We start from the raw sequence: 15,581 nt of genomic DNA, 5'->3' as shown, positions 1-15,581 counted from the left end.
TCACATTTGGCAGTTGCTTAAGTCACAGCGTCCTGTCTTAAGTCAAGAACCTTAAAGTAAATAAGATTAACTGTTAGCTAACAGATTAATTCTGGACTTTGATTTAGTTGACTTGCTAGAACAGTGTCTTTCTGGTTTTTTTGTTGCTGTTTTTTTTTTTTTTTTTTGCACAAATCAATGAAGCACAATGTTTTGTGTTTAGGAACAGAACAGATGTGTAAAATAGCTAACAGTCACTGATTACACGTGATTCTCGGCATCAGAAGTGTGTCTTTTGTTTAAAGTTTGTAGTATTTAGTTATTTTACACTTTGACTGTTAAGCTGTAGTATACATGGTTCCTCATGTTGTGTGCTAATTGTAACTTTATGATCTGTGGTGTATTTAAATTGTCCTATCTGAACAGGGTAAAGGTACAGGAGTGTTTGAGCAGTGTTACTACGGCCCTCAGAAGCAGTACAGGGTGACCAAGCTCTCACCAGCATCCAAATACTCATTCCGCCTAGCAGCCAAAAATGACATGGGTGTCAGGTGTGTGTGTGTGTGTGTGTGTGTGCATGTGCTGAGCCAATTGCTATGTGATGAACGTGGATGTGGGAGTGCTTATTCAGCCACCATTCTAGTGACTTTTTCTTGACTTGTACATGGGTTTGTGTGTGTTCACTCTCTGTTGTAGTGAGTTCAGTGAACCTGTAGACATGCTGACCTCGTGCAGTGTCCCTGCACCTCCAAAGAGCCCTGAACTGCTCCAGGCTGGGGTCACTTGGCTCTCCCTGCAGTGGAACAGGCCAGACAGCTCACCAAAAGAAGACGATATCGGCTACGTACTGGAAATGGAAGAAGAGGGCTCGGTATGAACCCAGCACACATAATATATGTTCACAATATACAAAAAAATAAATAATGCTCCGTAGATGGACATTTTGTACTTTTTCCTTCAAGTTATGACAAAATCCAAGTTATCCAAGTATTCTGGAGCGAACACTTTGAGGTTTTTTTTTTTTAATGCAAAGATTTTTTTTTCCCTAAATACTTAATCCACCAAACTTACATAGATACATTTTTTTTGTTGGAAAAAAAACAAACAAACAAACACTTGGCTAGATTTATTTAAATACTTATTAGACAGGTTTTTCTGCCAAGAAACGTTATCCACATAATTTTGCTAAATTAAACTCGACTATTTTCTAAGTCATGCACGAGCACAAGCTTATACTCGTAATTAACAAAGCAGTGAAAATCTTCCATAGCACATGCATTTGCAGTTGTGGATAGGGAGTAATTTAGTCCCAGTACTGTCTGGGTCTCGAATATGTTTATCTAGAGTTCACACACAGAGAGGTGCAGAATTCACTTGGCATTTGCATTCATGTCATGGGAGTCTCACTTACACACAGACAATACACATGCAGGTTCAGGATTATGTAGTTTTAACTGCTGTTTGGTCTGTATGTGCAGGGTTATGGGTTCCAGCCCAGCTATGATGGTGACGAACTATCATGCACAGTGAGGAATCTTCACCGGAGCACCAAGTACAAATTCAGGGTGAGACTGGTGTTCTCTAACAGCAGTAAATGCAGATGTGTTCCTGCAGTAAGAGACCAGCTTATATACAGTATTTCTAATTGTAATAATTGGAGTATAGCAGATTACTACTTGGCAGGTTTATTTGGTGATCTAAAATGCATCTTCTAGCTACAATCACAATTACCCAGCACTATTCATGTAGTAAGGTATTTATAATGTGTGATTATTATAATGAGTCGTCATTTTGGTTCCAGCTGTTATCTGAAGTAATTTGATACCCTTCCCAGAGCACAATTTCACAGTGGGGGTCTTGGTCTGAATGACTGTCCAGTCCATTATAAATGAATAAGTGTTTCTGAATAACAGGCAGTTAGCACAGCATGTGACTAGCACAGCAGTTATGATGATAGTGATGAGTATGTGGTCAGAGTGATGCACTGAAACCATATAAGTCATGATATTGTGTGAAAAGACACCTCACAAACATGTCCGCTTGAATAACTATTAACAAAGAGTTCATGAGGAAAATATGAATCAATATTCTAACCCTCCATTAACATCCAACAACATTAGCTGCTTGTTGATTGAGTGGGTCAGTGTTGTTAAAGTTACCATTCAGGTGTGATCAGAAGAAGGCCTGATTGCAATCATGTTCCTAAAGACTATAATCTATGAATGTGATCAGTGCTCCTAGCGGGAAGCTGATGAGACTGTCGGTACCCACTGAGCAGCACTTCCCTTTATAGGATCAGTTACACCCCATCACCATGAGTTTTCAGGGTGCTCTACTGAATATTGATTATAATAACTTAAGCAGCATGATTTTGTCATAGTTCTTTTGGATCCCATTATAAAAGTGCAGTCTTTCAGAGCAGTCAGTTCTAGTTTTGTTCAAGAGTACACATTTTGTTTTCAACACTGTGGTTTGTGGCTGTTTCGTTTGTGTTGCTGTTTTGTTAGCAACGATACACATTTTTACAGTACCTTACACACTCAGTTGTGGAGCTGTTTAAAGTGCTGCTGTGACTTAATACTTTGGTATTATTCAGGTTGCTGCATATAATACAGAAGGTAAGAGTAACCCAAGCCCTGTGTCAGAGTTCACCACGGCCCCAGACAGACCCGGCTGCCCCTGCAAACCCTCTGTTAAGGGCAAACAACATCCCACCAGCTTCCGCGTGACCTGGGGTGAGTTGAGCTTTGAGACACAGGCTTTGAACTTGCATTACAATACAGTGTAATTACACTGGTTGCTTGCACCCACTCTTTCCACAGATCCCCCCAAAGAGACTGGTGGCTCAGATGTGACCGAGTATGTGGTGGAGCTGTCTGAAGGACTGAGTGGTAATTTAGATCCCAGTGGGATTCTTAATGAGTTTTTTGTAATTATTTAAGCATGTGATACAACTGTGTTTGTGTTCATGTTTTCAGGCTCCTCTTGGGACGAAGTGTACAGGGGTTCAGCTACGGAATGTGTGTGTGATGGGCTGAAGCCAGGCGGGACATACCAAGCTCGAGTCTGCTGCCACAGCAAAGGAGGACAAAGCCCAGTAAAACGCACTAATGCATACAAACACTTTTCTTTGAGTCTTTTAACGTGTCCTGCATAGGCTTTGTAACTTTGGCATGAACCGCACCACCAGTGATTCTATGGCTCAGATCAGTCAGACAGAGATGACCATAAGGGACACCCAGAAAAGGTGCTCAAGAACTGTTTGTAAAAGTTTCTGTTGTTTTCCTGTTATTATTTATTACTGTGTTGTTTTTTTTTGTTTTTTTTTTAATGTAACAATGACTGTAATTTCAATCGATACAGTTTATATGAATGGATCTACACATATTACCTAATAAGTAGAGTGCCAATATTTTAAAAGCAGTGTCTAATATTTACTTTTTTGTTGCTTTTATGAACAGCGCTCTTGGAGAACTATAAATGACGCACTGAATCGGGCAGTTCTGTTTGTTTATCTCCTTTTAAAAAAGCATAACGGAGAGTGTCTGATTTGAAAATCTGCATGACTAGAGCCTCTATTGGAATAGTGCAATGCTTATTTCCAAGACTGTGGAAAGCAGAACTCACTGCTCAGCCATCACCTCGGTTTGACCCATCTGAGCCATAGAATCACTGGATTAGCGGTTCACTCCAAAGTTACAAACCCTATGCAGGCCAAGTTAAACCATTTTTGACGAGATCAAACTGAAGGTTTGGAAAAGTGACTTCACAAAGCCCTTTTAAATGAGTATCATTGGTAGACACTATTCTCACAAAATTCTTTATGGTGCTACTACAGTTAATGGATTAATGGTGGACTTTTTGAGTTCATCTGTAAATGTTCAAGTAGGTCTACAAATCACATGTTTGATACTTGGAGATTGTATGCAGCAGAAGAAATAGGAAAGTCTATTGTCCAGTAAAATAAAGTAGTCCAACACAAACGTCCATTAAACATGCACACAATTTTACATAAAAAAAATGTTTACAGAACCAGACAAAATAAATACCCTGTAATAAATAGATCGCGAGAGAGACCCTAAAGAGTTCTCACTGTGGAACATGTAGACTTCACAGGGATTCAGGTGTAGTTGTGAGTGGGCTGCAGCCTGAGAAAATGCAGTTGTGTAAGTCTTTTTTCTTCCTACAGGAGGGTGTATGGATGCTGCTGTGTTTTGTCTGAGTTACAGCATCTCCTTATGTTGCTGTTTGGCCCAGCTAATGCATTTCTCTAGTTTCTAATGATAAGCAAGGTTTCTTTCAGATTCCCCAAGAAACAGACTAATTATAATGTTTTTCAAGAAGTGACCTAAGCTTTAAATTAAGGGTTTTATATAAATATGAGCTGATCTAGGCTTTGTTCCTTGTGGACCTAATTAGATAGAAGTGCATTCAGTGACCTTTTGTAAGATTGGCAAGATGCACGCCTTTGCTGCACAAACCTGATTGCTGGTCATCGAAAAAAAATAAAATAAAATAAACAACTTTTATGTGCAAGTACCATCATTTTCCCACTTTCTCAGAAATTGTTGCGTGTGTGTGTATATATATATATATATATACAATTTCTGAAGGTCCTGATGTAACTTCTTTGTCTCTAGTTGTTTCATGGATTTAAATTCTCCCAGAAGCTTTTTTTTTTCTTTCTTTCAATCAGTACTGTTTTTTAATCCTTCTTTTATTATTTGTGTGTTTGTCAGCTTTCTGAGACTCTGCAGGTCCAGACTCCAGCTGTTCCTCCTGGTCCGTGTCAGCCTCCCAGAGTAATTGGCAAGCCAAAAGCCAGAGAGGTGCAACTTCGCTGGGGTAAGCATGCAGCTTTTTTATTTCTATATTTTGTGCGTGTGTACACATGCATGTGTTTTTAAATTTGCTTCTCCTGCTGTTGTGTATCAGCTCCTCCTCAGGTGGATGGTGGGAGTGCAGTGTGTGCTTACAGTGTGGAGATGTTCACCATGCAGGCTGAGGAGGCCAAAGAGGTGCATCAGGGCCATGAGCTCGAATGCACAGTGCACAGCTTACTGCCCGGAAGAACATACGGCTTCCGTCTGAGAGCAGCCAACAAAGCCGGGGTTAGAACCACACACCGTTTAGACAGCACTCAGTAGAATAAACAAGATTGTTAAGATGTATTTGATTCCACTGCTCATTTTGCAGTGCACACATTACCTAAAAACAAAACAAAACAAGCAAACAAAAAAAAAAAGGCCTAAAATTCAGTTATGCTAACTGTAGTCAATGACTATTACCATAGAAATGAACCTCACTCTGACTAGCTTTATACAATAGAATTGGCTTTGCACAGAAAACAAAAATACCTATACGAATCTACATTATTGCATTATTTGTAGCAGTTGAACAATAACCTTCCCAGACAACATAGTAGCAGAGCAGAATAAACGATGGCACAAGCAGCTTTTCAGACAGCTGTCATGTTAACGTTAGGTGGCTAGTTCAGTTACTTAAGTTACTTTCTATGAAAGTATAATTTGCATAATTTGACAGTACATTAGACTGTGCATTATAGATATTATAAATTATGATTTGTTAACATCTTGCATTTTAAGTAATATCCATTCACATCATATTACCAATACGTTTGCATAGTGCAGTATGATGGAATGCGACCTGTTTTTTTTTTTTTTTTTTTTTCTTTGATAAATTTGTATATATTTTTAGTTTAATATAATTAATTATATCCGTGAGATAAGCATGAAGCTCTACTACAAATCTTGACAACTTTACAAAGTACTATAAAACCTTACAACAGACTGCCAAAATTGGTCAGTTTAGTTCTAAGTCTGTATATAATATTTAATATTTTTTTCTGTTTAAACCCTTTCACTTTGCTTTGTACATGCCAGCACGAAGTATTTATAATGTGAATGTTAATATTCTACAGTCAGATTACATAACACATCACTTTGATATTGGAAGTTGTAAGTGTTATAATGCATTGTACCCACCTATAATGCATTATGTTAACAATTTATAAATGTATTATAAGCCTAGCTATAAACTGTAATGCAACTATAGCATTTTCATAAATGGTTATACCAATATGTATGATGCTTAATAGATGCATTATAATGTTATCAGTTTATTCATAGTTCATTATACATATGTCCTTCATAGACCATGTTATTGATTGATCCCATTGTGTGGGTCAGGGTGTAGACAGAAATTAATTACATCAAAACCAAACAAATTGATACTAATCGTATCATTTCGCAGGCTTGTTTTCAACTTCTCAAACATTTGTTTCTGATTGTAAATGCGCACCATTCGACAGTTGTAAGTTTGCTTCTAGCCATAACCCTAATTCAATCATGATGTTATGTAATCGCCATGTGTGTATTTCTTTGATGTCAGTATGGGCCTTTCTCTGAGCATGTTGAGGTGACAACAGGACCAGGAGCACCTGAGCCTTGTCGACCTCCTCATATCATCTGCAAATCTCCTTCTTGTGCTGTGGTCAGCTGGGAAGTAAGGATCACTTACTTTATATTTCATTATACTGGTAATGAGTTCACATTATGAAACTCATGGTACACACTTTTAAAAGAAGCCAGAAGCATTGTTATTGTTTTTTTTTTTTTTTTTTTATCCTGAGGATATGTATGTGGATTTGGCCTTTAAAACATCACCTGTCTTTCAGGCTCCATCCTGTAATGGTGCAGCAGTGACTGAATTTCGTCTGGAGTGGGGGGCAGCAGAGGGGAGCATGCAGGTGATCTACAGCGGAGCTGCAATGAGCTATGAGCTGAAAGGTCTGCTGCCTGCCACGAACTATTTCTGCAGAGTGCAGGTGAGTATTAGAAATTGAAAGCACGATGATATTCTCCTCAATCCTGTTAGCAGGAAGCAATAATTAAAACTTTGCAACTCTCTACCAAACGCACATGAATCCTCACCTCGGATTTTAAAATATGCTTAAAATATGCAGAAAAATATCCACTGATTCAGAAGCCAAAGCCCTCATTCCAAAGTGGTACTATTTGCCTGGAATTTTGGATAGTGGAGTAAAAGTTTGTTTTAACTTGCACTACTACTATGATACACATGTAGTAAATGTGAGTATAAAAATAGATGACTCGAATATGTTCCTAAATCAGAATTTTACCATCAGAAGTGATCATCTGCATTTACATTTACACATTTAGCAGATGCCCTTATGCATAAAGTGTATATAACTTTATAGTCTTTATCAAAACATCCTCATGCTACTTCACTAGGGCAGGGACTAATAATAATTAGGTTGAGTTTAGTACAGCATGTAAAGAACACAGTTGTCTGTTGCAATGCTTCCCAACTGTAGTCCTCTGGCTGTGAATATTTAGTTTTCTTCGATTCTTAGATTTTATTTGTCATCGAGTCACCAAACCCTTCCTGAGTTGACCTCGCTCAAACAACTTTAAAATGTGCATACTTTGTTTGAACATTTAGGCCTAGGCAAAATTAATTGTAAAAAAAAATAATAATAATATATATTTTTTAAAAAAACTGATTGTGAATATTCTATTTTTTATACTGTATTAGGATAATTTTGATATGTCTCAAACTTAATTCACATTCGAGTTCTGGATGTTTCTGTATTTTTACACTCAGCTGACTCAAGATAATGATTCATTAATTTAAAAAAAAAAAAAAGGCTTAATAATGGTGCATTTTATGTATTCTACTTCTCCAAGCAGATACATAAACTCAGCTCATCTATTTGTTTAGTTGAGCTTATTGCCTATACATTAACTGGTCTTATCTTTCATTGATGCCATTTGTGGATTAAGCACTCTTTTAGATGTTCTTAGTGCTAAATTGCAAAGTACTTAAGCCTTCTTTTGTATCCACAGAGGTTATGTTAATCATGTTTCTAACGTTTATTCCCTCCTGTAGCATTAATTTTCAGCTTATTCTTAGATAACGTTTCAGTGCTGTTACAAACATCTACAGTGTGTTCATATATGCCTGAATGTTTGTCTGTCTGTGTTCAGGCAGTGAATGCGGCTGGCGTTGGGCCATTTAGTGAAGTGATACTCTGTCAGACGCCCTGCTCTGTGCCTGCCACGGTCAGTGTCGTTCATGCTCTCCGCGAGAGCGAAATGAGGGTGGAAGCGAAGGGCTGTGACAGAGGAGAGGAGGAGGAGGAAGAAGAAGAGGAGGAAGAGGAAGAGGTTGGAGAAAGACCCTCTCCTCCACTCTACTCCCCTTCTACTTGCCTGGGGCTGCACTGGGAGGCACCATCTGATCATGGAGCAGAGATTACATCTTACCTGATTGATATAGGAGAAAAACAGCCAATCTCCACTGGCCCAGTAACCAAGTACATTATACAGAACCTGCAACCTGATACCACCTACAGGTATACACAGAAGTTTGATTGCTACTTATATAGCTTACCTCAGAATAGATGTGTTTAGGTTAAACACATTTTTACTATATGTTAGCTACAGCACTATATATTTCTCTTTCTTACATTAAGCCTCATTTTATTAATAAAATGCATCAGTCTGACCCTGTGTATTGTGATGATGTCAGAGCCAGAATTTTGAAGATTTCCTCATTGTAAATACCTGTAATGCAAAAACATTATGTATTCCACTGTCTGAATGCCTGACAGTGTTTGGCTAATGCTCTGTTCATTATCATCTTGTTGCACTCTGTTCGAAATATTTGCATAAGGTTAGTTAATGGAAATGAGGTGATGTGGGGTTTTTTTTTGTAAATTTTGTGGCTTCATTAAAATTTGTATATGGATGGAAACCAACCTCATAGGCAAATTGTACGGCATCTCATTTTGTTTAAATGCAGTAGCATACATGGCTAAATGTGAAGTTAAATGTACTGTATAAATGCATCATTTAAAAGGTGTGTGTTTGTGCATGCAGGATAAGGATCCAGGCTCTAAACAGCCTCGGTGCTGGTCCCTTTAGCCACACTTTTAAGCTGAAGACAAAACCGCTGCCTCCTCTGCCTCCTCGGCTGGAGTGTACTGCATTCAGCCACCAGACGCTCAGGCTGAAGTGGGGTGATGGTCCAGCCAAGAATTCTCCGACAGACTCACTGCAGTACCAGCTCCAAATGGAGGACAGAAATGGCAGGTGAGGTCATCCATCCTCCATCACATATAGCATGATCCCTGATTTTTACATTTTTATTCATTTATTTATTACATTTATTTTATTTTATTTTTAATTTTTTTCTTGGACATGCTAGAACAGAATACTCAAGCAAAAATAGTAGTAGTTGTGAAAAGCTCCCTGGTGATGTAGATGGATCATCAGTAAAATATTATTACACTAGCTGTGGTGGTACTTTGGAGTGAAAAGGTGAGACACCGGCTCCATTTGTCTTTAGTTGATATAATGTAGCTATAAAGATGAATAATCCCTCTTGGTTAAGACTACAGACCTTTTATATAAGTTAATTACTTTATACCCGTCAAAAGTTTGGAGACACTAGACTGAAATGTTTCTCATGATCTTAAAAACCTTTTGATCTGAAGGTGTATAATTAAATGTTAAATCGGTGTTGTAGACAAAAATATAATTGTGCCAACATGTTCCTTTCTTTCATTAGAAAACTAACATTTTATTTACAAAAAAATATTTTTTTTAACTGCATGACCTGGAGCGAAATATTCCTAAAAGCAGCCTATAAGTGTCCAGCGTAGGTGGGAACTTTTAATACTGTTTCAAAAGCATCTCAAGGGGATTCCTCAAGAAATCGGTTGAGAAATTGCCAAGAATACATTTCTGAAAATTCTAGGCAAAAAGGGTGTCTACTTTGAAGATGCTAGAATATAAAATTATTTTGATTTTTTTGGATTTTTATCACATCATAATTCCCATAGTTACATTTGTGTTATTCCAGGGGTTTGATGACTTTATTATTATTCTAAAATAAAGAAGGAGTGTGTCTAAACCTTTGACCGGTAGTGTACTTCAATTGAGAATGGAATAAACTTCAGCTTCTCGCTTTCCCTCTATCTCTCTGTAGGTTTATATCCTTGTATAAAGGACCTTGCCACACTCACAAAGTGCAGAGGCTAAATGAGTCTACCTCTTATTCGTTTCGCATCCAAGCCTTTAACGAGGCGGGCGAAGGGCCCTTCTCTTCTGTGTACACCTTCACCACCCCCCGTTCGCCTCCAGCTCCACTCAAAGGTAAGGTTTTCGGCTCTCTTGCCTTTCACCTGGGTCTTAGAGCACTTTCCAGAGTGTTTTTTTTTTTTTTTTGTGTGTGTGTGTATGTATGTATATTTCACTTTATTCTCTTTGTGTATGTCTGTATCTAGCGCCACGTGTGGAAAGACAGGATGAGACCTGTGAGATTAGTTGGGAATCCCTGCCACCTATGAAGGGAGATCCAATCATATACTGCCTGCAGTGTATGCAGGGGAATTCTGACTTTAAACAGGTACAACTATTACTCTCATAGTCATTCTGTTTGACTCCAGCTTTTAAGTTTTTATTAGCAAGTCTTGTGCCTGGTTTATGCTTCATCAGAAATACTTTATAGAATTAATGAATGACTGTATGACTCGTCTCTAAATTGTCCCAATTCAAGATTTAAACAGTAGCTAAGCATAGATTCTACAAGAAATGTGTCTCCTGCATTGAACAGTACTATTTTCTATGTTCATGCATCAGTTCAAAATCATGTCAAATATGTAAAGAAAATGAAATAATGCAGTCTTTATCCCCATTCCCTGGACAGTGCGACAGTTTGGGATTGAAAAAGGAACATTTTCAATTCAGTTTTATTTGTATATCACAGTAGACTTTGTGATACAGCAATGTTACAGAAATCCGGATGTAGATTTAAATCCGAAATAAACAAGCCAGTGGTGAAGAGTCCTTGAAAGGAACCAGACTCAAAAGGAACCCATCCTTTTCTGGGTGATAACGGATAGTTGGATTATAAATCATAATTCTTCTACTACTGTTCACTATAAAGTCAAATATTATTGATTATATTGAAATGATGTTCAGTGTCAGCATATTGTGGAGGATTCCTGGGATAAGCACAGGACAGTCTCTATGATTTACAGCAGCAGTTCTTGGGTACAAGTCTATAGTATCTATGTGAGATTATTCACTACAAGGGAGAAACTTGGGCATAAATGCTTTTTGGAAAGTGCTAATCTTTAGGGTATACATGTAGGACATTCCACAGCAGAAGGAGGTCAGTCACAAGTGCAGAAGAAGAGCATCACAATGAATCAGGCAGGTCTGTAGGGAGAGTGAGTGTGGAGTTAGTGATATTTTCACTATAACCTAACACGGACTGTGATAAATGCATCTAATGATAGGGTGTTGGACATTGAAGCTTCTTTTAGTTTCTTGAAGGGGGGGACTCCAGCATCTCTGTTTAGTCTGTTTGTTCCATGAATTAGCTGAAAGTCAAATAACTTTTGTGCTGTGTCCTCTTGTGTCTTTTTCCCCCCACCATGTCTTTTAGATGTACAAGGGCTCAGACACACTATTCCGCCTCTCCTCCCTGAGCTCATCCTCTGAATACCGTTTCCGTGTGTGTGCGATCCGCCAGTGCCAGGATGCTCCGGAGATCATGGGGCCGTACAGTTCCAGTGTCACTTTACTGCCTCTTCGCATCGAATCTCCCAGCTCATCCAGCAGCACGGGGCCTAAAGCTGCCGAGAGTCAGCAGCCTCGACGCAGCCTCACGGACGAGCAGTTCTCCCTCCTCATCATCGCCCTGCTCGCTCTCACCTCCATCCTCATTGCCGTGGCTATCCAGTACCTCGTCATCGAGTGATCCCCGAAGCCACGAGGCCAGATCCTGTTGTTTTGGTTTAGTTTTTCTGTCCATTTCATTTTCCGTCTGTTTTGTTCTCGGCACCAGAGTGGGTTGAGGAAACGGTGAGCGAAGGGAAAGGATACGAAAAGGAAGCTGAGGCCGTCGATTAATTCCACCGACTCTTCTTTCTGACTCTTCTCTCTGCTATCGGGTTCTTTCTCTGCATCGCTGTTAGAAAGAACAGTATTCCTCTCCCGTTAGCTGGGAGGTGATTACTGAAGGATTAGGAATGAAGCTTACCGCTCATTGCATGCTTATTTTTATCATTCATTTATGTGTGTAGCTATAGTGTTTTTTTTTTTTTATTATTATTATTATTTATATTTTTAGTTTTAACTATCATTTGTCCAGTATGTGACTTTGGATCTGTGTTCCATTGCTGGCATGGTGATGGTGTGCAGTATGCTGGTGCACTGGTCATTGGTGCGCTGGTGCACTGGTCATTGGTGCGCTGGTTGCTGTTTGTTGGTAAGCTGTTTGCTGTTGCACTGGTGCACTGGCCACTGTTCGTTGGTAAGCTGTTCACCATTGCGCTCTTTGCTGGTCTACTGGTCATTGGTGCATTGGCCACTGTTTGTTGGTAAGCTGTTCACTGATGCGCTGGTAACTGGTGCTTTATTAGGGGACGGAACTCAAAGGGCCAGTGAATACGGAGTAGAGGGATGAGGGCAAGTAGGGAACGCCCATCTCCCACCAACACATGGGAGAGAGTGAAGAGACATGAAAAGCCTTGAGGTCCTGCAGGGACTGAGCTCTCACTAGGAGATTAGTTTAATGACATCACTGAGAGAAGGGAGACTGATACACTTGTTCACCTTATAGAACATTCATTTAGCACTTTCTTTAAGAACCCTTTTTTTTTTTTTTTTTTTTTTTTTTTTTTTTTTTTTTTTTTTTGATGTCCAGAATGTGTAGGGATGCAAAAAAAGAGAAATGGTAGTATATTTTTGTACAGCATGATGCAAGTACCTGCTCATTTGAGATCTGGGTTGGTATAGGGTTAGATCAATGACTCTGGGGGGAGAAAACAAAAAAGAAACAACACAGTCAAAAGTTATTTTTATTATCATGTAAGTATATTGTAGCTTGATTTTACATGCAGCTGCTTTGCTCCGAAATATTGTCCAGCACAAAAAAAATGTATGCTTATCCAGTTATTTTTGCACCTTAGTGAGAAGAAGAAAAAAAAACAAACAGTACTGACTGCATCTTGATCTTGTGATGTGTTTTATGGAACACACTCTCTGATTGTGCGAGCCCTTGTGTTTTTGGGTGTTAAATTGTAGTACCATAAATCTAGTTCTTGACATCTTTTATTTCAAGAGTAAGGATTTCAGACTTGTGATTGGAATCAACCATTTCTTCTGCCTAGTATTTTCTTATTTCTCTGATTTTTTTTTTTTGTTTACTTTTTACCAATATTCATTTTCTCCTTAATACTGAATATAAAAGTATTCGTATTCACTCATGTTATTCATTATTTCCTTCATTTGAATCACATATTTGAAGTTTTTTTTTTTGTATTTATGCAAAAACAGAAAATCAAGATTAATCATCTCCAGAGAAACTAAGAAAAAAAGATGAAAGCAAAAAGCAGTTCTAAAATGTGTTGATTCTACATGTACTTCCTGTGAAACAGAATTGTTTGCCTTTTCTGTATGTAAAGTCATTGTGATGGATTGCTGATGCTGCATGATGGCAGCGAGACAATCTTAGCTGTGAGGTCTAGTGTCGTGAGTGGTTATGGCAGTGGTGCTGTCACGACTGTTTAAGAACTACAGGTACCTTGCAAGTCTTGGTTTAATTACATGATTTGGTCTAGGTGGTTTGCAGATGTCTTCTCTTTGTCACTGAAGGAAAAAAACCCCCCCAAATTCCTATTTTTGATAGTGATAAAACTGTAATTGCAAAGTGTGCCATTTTAACATCTTCCCCACCATAGGCTTCTACATTTGGTCCATGGGAGGAGACAAAAAAAAAAAACTACAAAAATATGCACAAATATGAGACCATTTTTATGTAATTTTAATGGTTGCAGTTACCTCATACACCCGTACATTCCAAAATGAAAAATTTGTTATACTATACATAGTACCAGACATATCACTTTAAAATGTTCGTTATGAATTCAGAAGTGTATAATCATAAATATGTATCTAAAGTGTATCTGTAAAGTCATGATATCTACAGAAAGAACCATGCACAATAAAAGTTTATAATTCTTAATTGTCTTTTTATGAATTCTTCATTGCTAGTTGCTTAAAATCAAAAAAAAAATTAGCATTTGCATTACTTTCTTTCATTCATTCATCTTCAGTAACCGTTTAATCCTGGTCAGGGTCGCGGTAGATCCGAAGCCTATCACACTGGCCGTGATGCAGGAATACATCTTGGATGGATTGTCAGATCATTGCAGGCCTCAATGCACACACATTCTCACATAGGGGACGGTCTAGCGTCCACCAACTTTACATGTTTTTGAGAGGTAGAAGGAAATTGTAAAAATTTGGAAGAAACCCATATGGACACTGGGAGAAGATGCACAGAATCTTCACACATGTACATGGTGTATGTAGCTCACACTAATCACATTTTTTAAGTTAACTTTTTCTTACAGACTTCCTGTGCTGTAGTCAAACATGTGAACAGAAGGAAAGTGCTTTCACTTCTGAGATAGTCATTGTCTTATGGAGGAAGTGCGTTTTATAGAGACCACAAGATGCGCAAACCACTCATCAGCAGTAAGAATCGGAAATATTTGAATTTGCAAAGAGGTATAGAGATGAACTACAAAAGTCCTGGAATGAAGATTAACCTCTAGCAAAGTGTGAAGGAAGTAAAATGATCTGTTCATGATCCAAGAGATACAAGTTCATCATTCAAGCATGGTGGAGGTACTATCATGGCTTGGGCTTGCATGGATGCCTCTGGAACAAGCACTAATCTTTATTGATGCAACTCATGATGGTAGCAGGAGAATGAATTCAGAAGTCTACGAAAACAATTTACAGAGAAAGTAATCCAATCTGATTGGGAGGAACTTCTTAGTGCAGCAAGACAATGACCCCAAAAGCAAAGCCAACACAACAAAGAACAGAAAGAAAGTGGGAAGGTTTTAGCCTGGCCTAGTTAGTCACCAGACTTTAATCTAATTAAGGATGTTATTTTACTGACTGAAGGGAGACGCCCCCTTAAAACAAAAACAATTGAAAGAAGCTGCAGAGCAAGCCTGGAAAAGCATTGCTAATGAAGAATGCAACAGTTGTCACTAGGTTGTTATCCTGATGCAGTTTTTCCATACCAGGAATATGTATTGAAAAATATTATTTACTAAAAGTCTATCTGTTTCAATACTTTTGTTCACCTAAAATTGGGTGGTCTGCACCTAAGATGCCATATTCTAAGTTGTTTAACACATCTAGATGTACAGTGGTGCTTGGACGTTTGTGACCCTTTTAGTATTTTCTATATTTCTGCATAAATATGACCTAAAACATCAGATATTCACACAAGTCCTAAAATTAGATAGAGAACCCAATTAAACAAATGAGATTATTATAATATTAATATTATATTTGGTCATTTATTTATTGAGGAAAATGATCCAATATTACATATCTGTGAGTTGCAAAACTGTGTTCATTAATTAGCAGTTAATTTGAAGGTGAAATTAGAATCAGGTCTTTTCAATAAATGGGATGACGGTCAGGTGTGAGTGAGTGCCCTGTTTTATTTAAAGAACAGGG

The 15,581-nt window shown here is 38.2% G+C and overlaps 1 protein-coding gene across 3 annotated transcripts in view; it reads left to right on the top strand.

The window, feature by feature from the left end:
• fndc3a (fibronectin type III domain containing 3A) overlaps positions 1 to 14,061 on the top strand; it is a 74,081-nt gene extending 60,020 nt beyond the window's left edge. For all 3 annotated transcript variants that reach the window (XM_053646687.1, XM_053646690.1, XM_053646689.1), the window contains 15 exons: positions 406 to 530; positions 676 to 850; positions 1,458 to 1,544; positions 2,576 to 2,714; positions 2,802 to 2,870; positions 2,958 to 3,076; positions 4,719 to 4,824; positions 4,915 to 5,090; positions 6,391 to 6,504; positions 6,677 to 6,826; positions 8,010 to 8,377; positions 8,904 to 9,116; positions 10,015 to 10,181; positions 10,313 to 10,434; positions 11,479 to 14,061. In XM_053646687.1, the coding sequence (XP_053502662.1) occupies positions 406 to 530; positions 676 to 850; positions 1,458 to 1,544; positions 2,576 to 2,714; positions 2,802 to 2,870; positions 2,958 to 3,076; positions 4,719 to 4,824; positions 4,915 to 5,090; positions 6,391 to 6,504; positions 6,677 to 6,826; positions 8,010 to 8,377; positions 8,904 to 9,116; positions 10,015 to 10,181; positions 10,313 to 10,434; positions 11,479 to 11,793 (2,445 nt within the window). In that variant the 3' untranslated portion in view covers positions 11,794 to 14,061. The remainder of the gene's footprint in view (positions 1 to 405; positions 531 to 675; positions 851 to 1,457; positions 1,545 to 2,575; positions 2,715 to 2,801; positions 2,871 to 2,957; positions 3,077 to 4,718; positions 4,825 to 4,914; positions 5,091 to 6,390; positions 6,505 to 6,676; positions 6,827 to 8,009; positions 8,378 to 8,903; positions 9,117 to 10,014; positions 10,182 to 10,312; positions 10,435 to 11,478) is intronic.
• Positions 14,062 to 15,581: the final 1,520 nt, after the last annotated feature.

The sequence above is a fragment of the Ictalurus furcatus genome, chromosome 17 (genome assembly GCF_023375685.1).
Source record: "Ictalurus furcatus strain D&B chromosome 17, Billie_1.0, whole genome shotgun sequence".
In the NCBI taxonomy this organism is placed as follows: Eukaryota; Metazoa; Chordata; class Actinopteri; order Siluriformes; family Ictaluridae; genus Ictalurus; species Ictalurus furcatus.
This window is presented reverse-complemented; position numbering and strand designations above follow the sequence as displayed.